This window comes from Pseudorca crassidens, chromosome 16, assembly GCF_039906515.1.
Source record: "Pseudorca crassidens isolate mPseCra1 chromosome 16, mPseCra1.hap1, whole genome shotgun sequence".
NCBI classification, from domain to species: Eukaryota; Metazoa; Chordata; class Mammalia; order Artiodactyla; family Delphinidae; genus Pseudorca; species Pseudorca crassidens.
In genome coordinates this window covers 28,261,630-28,270,675 of record NC_090311.1, presented here as the reverse complement: position 1 = coordinate 28,270,675, position 9,046 = coordinate 28,261,630, and the positions used below count along the sequence as shown (strand labels likewise).

Genomic DNA, 9,046 nt, shown 5'->3' with positions numbered 1-9,046 from the left:
CACATCTCCTAGGGGCTGCTTCTCTTCACAGGCAGTTCACAACCTATCTGTCTGCTTTCTTCCTCCCAGGCCTGGGAGAGAAACTCTCTGCTTATAAAAGGCTGGTCAGTTTAGGTTAGGTCCACCCAAGATAATCTCCGGTTTGATTAACTCAGAACCAGCTGGCTTGGAACCTTGATCACATCTGCAAAATCCTCTTGCCATATAGTGGAACATAAGTAGGGGAGTGATATCTTATCACAGTCACATCCACTTGCAAGGGGAGGGATTATACAAGGGCAGGGGTCATGGGGACTCATTTTAGAATTCGGCCTACCATGGTTTATAATAATAATTTTAAAAATGCATTCTCAGGGGCTTCCCTGGTGGCGCAGTGGTCCGCCTGCCGATGCAGGGGACACGGGTTCGTGCCCCGGTCTGGGAAGATCCCACATGCCGCAAAGCGGCTGGGCCCGTGAGCCATGGCCGCTGAGCCTGCGTGTCTGGAGCCTGTGCTCCGCAATGGGAGAGGCCACAACAGTGAGAGGCCCGTGTACCGTAAAAAAAACAAAAAAAAGCATGCTCAAAACTATACTAGTTAAAGGAAGAAAAATAGTAAAAGAGGAGAGGATGAGGAAAAAATATGAAAATAATCCTGGAATTATTCACTCAACAAATATGTTTGCTGTGTTTATATATACCAGGCACTGTTCTGAGTGCTGGGCAGAGTAAAATGAAAAGGTAAGGTAGTCACAGCTTACCAGAGCAGAAACTTCTTCAGGCACCAGTACCAGGTCCAACAGTCATTAGGTATCATCCTGTCTGAAAATTGGAAATTCTCCTATCTAGTCACATGAGGAAAATCACTGTGTCAAAAAAATCTTCAATCTGGAAGGAAAAGTGCTAGGAAGAATATGGAACAAACAAGACCTTCCAGCACATGAGATTTAAAAAAAAAAAAGAGAGAGAGACAGAATAGGCTGGGTTCAGCTCCTCGGGATCTGCCTCACTTCCAAACTCCCCTTTGCACCCCTAAGTCCATGATGTCCCTGTCAGCCTCACTGGTTTACAATCGACTAGTTTGATGAGTGATAATCCTCTGAGGAGGGTCCAGGGCAGGAGCTGCCTTCCCCTCCCTACTGATTTATGAGGGTCTCACCTTTAATTCCAAGTGAAGGTAGATATTATTTCCATTTCTTTTTTCCATATGAGTAACCATGATTCAGAGAAGGTAAGTTACTTGTTCAAGGTCATGCAGCAAATAAGGAGCAGAGCTAGGATTAAAACTCAGGTCTGTCAGAGTCCAAAATCCATGCCCTTAACTACAGTATTCTACCCCTTTGGGAAACATTATCTATCTAGGCTGGCATTTTGTACGGAAGACTTCCTCTTTAAAATAAAATCCTAGACATAAAATAGAAAGGCTCCTGGCCAGGAGAATGCTGGACTCAAAGTTGGAGGACGTTCCTTCTTGTTCGCTGAATCCTGCCCTCTCTCTCCGCCATCAGCTCTGATTTCACATCCTTCCTCCATATTGAGAAATTTTTGTACAGTCACGGCCAGACCCTGTATTTTCCATATAATATTCTGTCCGTATTATCACCTCCTGCTTGGGTGAATTTTACTCAGGATAGCCTTTAAGGTTTGGTTGAAAACCTGCATCTCCTTTAGTGCTTAAAATCCTCACGATGGCAGGCTGGGAGGGTCTGAATGAGATGGCTGCAAATCTTGAAGAGGGCAGTGAAGCCATCGGAGGCTGACAGGAAGCCCTCTGGGTAACTCATGAGTTGCCTGGTGGTCCCCACCCCTGTTGCCCAGCCCCAGTTTGGGCCACCTTCTCACCCGGCTCTCAGCAGCCTTCTCACTGAGTCAGCCTTGCCGCTGCTCCAGCCAGCTCTTGAGGCCGCAGCCAGGGTGATGGCTCTAAATCTGATTCTGTTGCTCCCCTCAGTGGAACCCTCCAATGGCTCCTTGTTCTTCTCAGGATAAAGTCCAAGCTCTGTAATATGGTTCAAAGGTCCTGCACGGTCTCGCCCCTCCCCACCCCACTGGCCTCTCTGGGCACCTCACTCACTCCCCCTGTGCTGAATTTCTTGCAGCTCCCTAAAGGCCGCCCTCTCCAGAGCCTCCAGCCCTCGGTACTTGCAGTCCCCTCAACCTAACTCTTGCACCCCATTTCTCTCCCCCTGGCCAATGCCTATTTATCCGACCTTATTACATGTCACCGTAGACTTCACGAACTCTGATATGCCTTTCCTGATCTTCCCAAGACTATGGTAGGGCCCTTCGCACAGTCTCCCCATCCCCCTGCCCCAGAGTTCACTGCATCACAGCAATTATCACAAGGCAATGTAATGACCTATTTGTCTTCCCAACTAGGTCACGGCAGCCCTGAGATAATGAGCTGTATCTTATTTCTCTTTGTATTCTCTGCATTTATTGAGAGCAAGGACTCAATGAATGTCCCCTGCATGAATGAATGAGTAAATGAATAAATAAAAGCATACGGTTGGGCCAGAGAAAGCACTGTGACCATACTTTGCAAACATCAGCTCTGCTAAATGGCTATGTACGAGGGAAGGTGAAATCAAAGTAAGTGATATATTCAGACAATCTGGAAAAATCGACTGCATATGGCAACCTCAGGTGCAAAGTCTCACTGAATTGAAAAGAGCCCTCCCAAGTAGCTCCTTCTTTCTAACAATAGGAAGGGAACCAAGGGATACGGGATTAAAATTGGGAAGAAAGAAAACATCACCTGAGGAGAGAATCTCCTTTTTAAATGGGAAAAGGCATATTTTTCTTCTGTTTCCCTTTTAATCGCAGATTGAGAGATTGCTCAAGAGACAGAAGTAAATCATGTGTTACTCCTGATCTTGAATGGCCTCCTACAGAGGGTGGACTGTCACAGCTAGAGCACCTCTTGTTTTCTGGTGGGTGTGGGAATACTTGCTGAGAGCAGCTGCTTTGCTCAATGTTAAGAAAGGTCTGGGTGAGTTAGAGGCTGGGGCGCCAGTGGGGGAGGCTGACAAGGTGGGCGGAGGTAGAGCAAGTCGGGGGAAATGGAGCCTCTGCTCTGACTCACTGAGGCTCCCTGAAATGGGTGATGATGGGTAAAGAACCCCCAGCAAGCCCTGGGGACAGGGTACTTGGGAACCCCAGCATGCCCAGTGGAGGTTTATGAACTTGACTGATGTGTGATGAAAGACTACACATGCCTTCAAAATCTTCAGTGACATCTACTTTGCTTAATAACACTTTTAGTACAAATGGGTTCGTTCTGGAGAACTCAGTGGGGTGGAGAGTGCTGTCCTGACCCTGGCACAGGGTCAGGACACAGTCATTCCACAGGGGCATCTGCATTACACTTATACGCCCAGAAAATGTTTGAAAGATGCATATTATTTAAAATGCCCATGTATGAAGCAGTGGGACTAGGTGTTTGTGTGTGAAATCCTTTTCTTAATAAGAAACTATTGGCTCTTGTTGAAACAGTCCTCTGGGATTTCAGAAGAATTGGTCACCTGGTCTTGCTATGTAATGATGGATCATTTCAGCCTTTCAGCCATTCATCCAGAAACCTTCATTGGGTACTTACTGTGTTGCAGGCTCTCTGCTAGACTCTAGAGATAGTGACTAACCAGCCAGAACCAGTCTCTGGGCACAGCGTAGACTGGCATAGAGCCTGCTGGACCTAAACCATACCCTCAGAATCAGAAAATCTTACTGAACACCACTGCATGCATGTACTGCTGCATCAGAGGGTTTACCCCTGGAACAGATGGAGACCATTCTGAGTTGTTCTGAATATGTGTATATTTAAATATGTCTCAGATAATAAAATAGAAAGAATGCTTCATGTGGTGTGAGAGTGGGAACAAAGCCTTTCAAAAGTGTTGCCCCGGGGACTGTGGATTTCAGGCAGGGACTCTCTGGGACTGTTTCACCATCATCTCTTTTTTCCTAGCTGCCCGGGGCTGTACTTTCTTTGGTAAGACTCTGCCTCTATGCCCTGAGTTGGGGCCTCTCCTCTTAGGGGCTGCTGGAGGGGTGCTTCTCTTGAGTTGGAAATTAACCTGGAAAAAAGAAAAAGAAGCTAGGAGAGCACAGGAATCAGTTTTCCATTTCCTAGGATTGAAATTGTCGGAAGACCAGTTTGGACCTTGTTTTACCATGGTTCCGGGTTCTGAGGACAAGGGACCAAGGAGAATATCACAGCAACCACCCAGAGCAGCATTGGTGGTGTCACACAGGCTTGGCTAACATTCCCCTCAAAGTGGCACATAATCACTGGTGATACATAGGGTATATCGACATGAACTTAATGTACATTTATTTATTTGTAATAGAAAAAATTACATCTACACCTCAAACCGGGATTTTACCGATACTGTTGTTCAGCACAAGAACTAAGATTGATGGTGCCACAATAATCCCCTTTACGCTGACTCTGTGAATCACAGGCGCTGTGCTCAGGAACGCCAAAGAGTGCCTCAGACCTTCAGAGCTAAACTTTCTGTCATGATTGTTTGGAAACAGAGACAGTAGAGATGATATAGATTGTTAGTATGGACTCTTAAGTTCCCAGTGTCCATGTGCATTAATGTACTGTTTCCAGCAGTACATTGAAACTTCCCTTCTGGCCATACACACAGAGGTAAAGATGCTTCTGACTGACAAGTGTGGGATGTGCTGGTTGTGCAGAAGCCATAGAGCTGTCCCAGGAAGGAAAAGGTGAGGGTGTGGCACAGTGTTCTAACCACACTCCCCAGAGGCATCCTTGGCTTTCAGGCCCTGGGAACAGTGTGAGCTGCTGAAGCCAGAGGGGAGTTGGAAAACATGTGACAGACAGACCTCTTCACGGGGTTATTTCTTGCCCCTTTCACAACAAACCACAGCCAGCTTTTCTGCTAGCTCTCCCAAAGCGGGAGAAATCAGAGCCAATTACACTGTATTAGTACTATTTCCTATATAGTAATATAAGGATCGAGGAAACGAAAGAAAGAGAGAAAGAGAGAGAGAGAGAGAGAGAGACAACAAAATGAGGGGAGGACAGAGGAAATTAAAGGAGTGGGACATCTGGAAGGCAGTGGGGAAAGCCAAGGGGAAAACACTGGACTCTCGGAGATACTTTAAAGAGTTTTAATTGCAGCATGAAAACCCTCTAGTAAATGATCTTTTTTCTTTTCCCTCAACCAAATGGATCTCTGCTTTAGAATGGGAAAAGACTCAGCTGGGATCAATAAATGTATTCTTAGTTGTGACTGTATCTGAGAATTGTATCCAAAAGACAGATTTTCCCCCCTCTGAGTTATATTTGATACAATGATGTGTTATGTTAATTAATTTAAAGGTTATATGACAAAGGAGATGAGATCTTTTGAAGCAGAATTTGTTACTTAAGAGGATTTGTCCTTGTTTGAATTTGCAATTGAATAGACTTGCATGTAGTGCAAGACTTCTGTAAGCAGCTGCATAACAGTCATTTGATTTTAGGGTAGATGAGGAGCAGGGGGATAACAAGAAAAAAGGGAAAGAGGATGCACTGGTAGGGAAATTGGGACCAGGTAACAGGCTGCCAGGGAAGAGTTACCCTGTTCCCTGCGTCTGCAAGTAGAAGTCGTTTATATCCTGCAGGAGATGGGAGTGGAGGGGAAAGGGGGAACTGTCTAGAAATTTCAGAGGAATTTTCAAAGGATTTAAGGAGCTCTTGACCTTCACCCTTGTGTTAAAATAAGGGATTATGAACAGAGGTTGTGAGCTTAGCTCGAGGCCCTGTAACAGACTGGCTAAGAAGGCAGTCCTGAAAGCCCCACAGAGGCTGGAATCACGGCTCCCACTTCCTCACTGTGTGGTATTGGACAAGTTACTTATGTTCTCTAAGCTTCACTTTCCTCAGCCACAAATGGGGATATGTAGATCTACCTTACAGGATTGTTATGAAGGTTAAATGAGATAATTCTGGAAAGCTCTCAGATAATGTCTGACACATAGTGGCTGTTCAATGAATAGTACCTATAACTATTTGAAAAGGCAAGAAACTTGACTGCACTGAGTTAACAGGGAAAGGAGAGGGAGGGTCTGCTAAGCTCTTGGGATGTATAGAGAAGGAACAGGACAGACTGAGGAGGGAAGACCTGACATGAGAAAAAGGTCCATAGATGCTCATTAACCAGGATGGCATCATTACCTTTTCCTCGTTTGAGAAACCAGAGGATTAGTGTCCATGATCTTTGAGCCTCTTTGCCTCTGAGATCACGATCTAATACGACCAAAGCTAAAAAGGTCCAGGCTGTAGATCAAAACAGTTCTTTGCTTCTCATCCTATCTATAAAAGAAAGCCTTTTGGAGAGCTGAATATTGGAGTGCAGCTGGCTCTTTGCTGAGGTGAGTGGAAAGCAAGGCTGCCTGGGCACATGGGCATCAGAAGGGGGCAGAGTGCCATCTGGTGGCAGTCCTTGCTGATGGCGCAGAAGAACGTAAGCCTGTGTATCTGGGCAAGGTCTCTGGGATTCACGAACTAACATTTGTTGAGCACTTTCTACGTGTAAGTCACTGTACTAAAGGCTTTACATGCACTTTCTCATTTCAACCTCTTGTGAAGGAGGCACTATTATTACCAATTTACAGAGGAAGAAACTGAGAATGAGAGCGATCAGGTAGCTTGTCCAAGATCTGTGGACAAATGAGCTGGATTTAGAATCAGGTAGTGTTTTAATCATTATGCTATGTTAAACAGAAGGAAAAGGAAAAACCAAAAGGAAGTGGGTAAGGATGTAATAGGAGAATGACAGAAGAAAAATTAGCATATGAGAGCAATGAATATTTTTTTAAACGGTGAAAGAGGGAAGCTTGGCAAAGATTAGAACTATACAATCGATTATTTGTAACTCTGTATAAGTGATCTTTACAGTGCTCTGTAAAGGTCAGCCTAACTCACCAGTTTGGGTTCCCCAGGACCCACGGTCACACTCACTGTCTCTGGGTCAAACCTGGGTGCTGTGGCAGTGACAGTGTAGGTACCTGGAAGCAGCAGCCGGAAGTAATCTCCATGGTCACCTAAAAGTCACAAGGATATAACTCAGCCTGCTGATGAGAAATCTGCCCCAGGTGAGGCCTTGATATGAAAAAATGATCTGAGGGTTTTAGCTGACCACAAGCTTGATTTTTCTTAATAGCATGATGAAACTGGCAAAGATCTAAAACAATCATAGGTTGTCATGACGTTGTAAGAGCGTGGGCCTCAGCTCCTGGGAAGCAGAAGTTTCACTGTGCTCTGCACTGAGAGTACTGTGTTTAATTTTAGACCCTGTATTTTAACACAAACTCATGTCCAGTAAAGGGTTACTAGGAGAAAGGCCAAAAGATTTATGAATGTTTTGCCTGGTAAAGAGACTAACATGAAATCTCTGTTTCAGTGTTTGAAAAGTCATTGTGAAGAAATGACATCTACTTAAAGAAATAATGAGGACGGAGGCAAAAACTTTTTTGACAAAATATGAGCTACCAGAAAAGAAATGGATTGCTTTATGTCGTGCAGTGCACAACCCGCACCAATGGACATGGTCTGGACAGCCAGCTGTCAGCGGTGTTGTATGTGTGTAACCTTGTATTGAGTGGGGGTGCTCCACTAAAGATCTGAGTTTGAGAACCCTATTTCTAATATTTCTTCCACCACCATCAAAAGGGGAAAATAAAATTGAAAAGAAAGCCTGTTTCTCATGGCAGGGATGTAGCATTTTAGCTAATGACTTTATATCTCTTTAGAATAAATTATGACTGTGCCTTTAAAATTTCTTTTAATTGTACAGCAAGGACTAATTGAAATAAATGCAATCAAGAATGAGACAGATAATAAATAATGAGGAAGTCTCTTCTCTGCCCCCTATTAAATGTAATTTACTTTAAAATTCTTTAGCAAAAGCAGTGTGTTTTAATGCATATGTTGGATACTTTGTTATACCCTGGGGGCTGTCATTTTCTTCAATTAGGGGCTCACACCCAGGAGTGGTTAGCTAGCATTGTACCGGAAAGGCCCAATTCCAGATGCAGCTGTTATAAGGGCTTCAGCTATCTTTATCTCTTAGCAACACTGGATGCTTTGCTAAGTAGCATAATGAATGTTAGAAATGAGTTTTTCTGTTACTGAAATAAGTAATTTGTCAATTTCGCATAATGGGTGTTAGAAATGGACTCTTATTGGAGAAATTGGTGATATTCAATGTATGTTGATTGGCTAGAATGAGACATTCCCCACCCTTGCATGAATAGGGTATAAGAATCTACGGGCGGTCAGAGGGCAGACAGCAGAAGCAAGAAGAACTACAACCCTGCAGTCTGTGGAACAAAGACCACATTCACAGAAAGACAGACAAGATGAAAAGGCAGAGGGCTATGTACCAGATGAAGGAACAAGGTTAAACCCCAGAAAAACAACTAAATGAAGTGGAGATAGGTAACCTTCCAGAAAAAGAATTCAGAATAACGATAGTGAAGATGATCCAGGACCTCGGAAAAAGAATGGAGGCAAAGGTCGAGAAGATGCAAGAAATGTTTAACAAAGACCTAGAAGAATTAAAGAACAAACAAACAGAGATGAACAATACAATAACTGAAATGAAAACTACACTAGAAGGAATCAATAGCAGAATAACTGAGGCAGAAGAATGGATAAGTGACCTGGAAGACAGAATGGTGGAATTCACTGCTGTGGAACAGAATAAAGAAAAAAGAATGAAAAGAAATGAAGACACCCTAAGAGACCTCTGGGACAACATTAAACGCAACAACATTCACATTATAGGGGTCCCAGAAGGAGAAGAGAGAGAGAAAGGACCTGAGAAAATGTTTGAAGAGATTATAGTCGAAAACTTCGCTAACATGGGAAAGGAAATAGCCACCCAAATCCAGGAAGTGCAGAGAGTCCCATACAGGATAAACCCAAGGAGAAACATGCCGAAACACATAGTAATCAAATTGGCAAAAATTAAAGACAAAAATTATTAAAAGCAGCTAGGGAAAAATGACAAATAACATACAAGGGAACTCCCATAAGGTTAACAGCTGA

General features: G+C 43.9%; 1 protein-coding gene across 2 annotated transcripts in view; it reads right to left on the bottom strand.

Annotated features, from left to right (window-relative positions):
• Positions 1-3,777: 3,777 nt before the first annotated feature.
• The window catches only part of CPN1 (carboxypeptidase N subunit 1), a 29,247-nt gene continuing 23,978 nt past the window's right edge, over positions 3,778-9,046 (bottom strand). Inside the window, exons 8-9 of one of the 2 annotated variants that reach the window (XM_067709710.1) lie at positions 6,920-7,038; positions 3,778-4,055 (exon numbers count right to left, since the gene is read on the bottom strand). In XM_067709710.1, coding sequence (XP_067565811.1) covers positions 3,897-4,055; positions 6,920-7,038 — 278 coding nt within the window. In that variant the 3' untranslated portion in view covers positions 3,778-3,896. The other variant, XM_067709711.1, reaches the window with a different exon arrangement.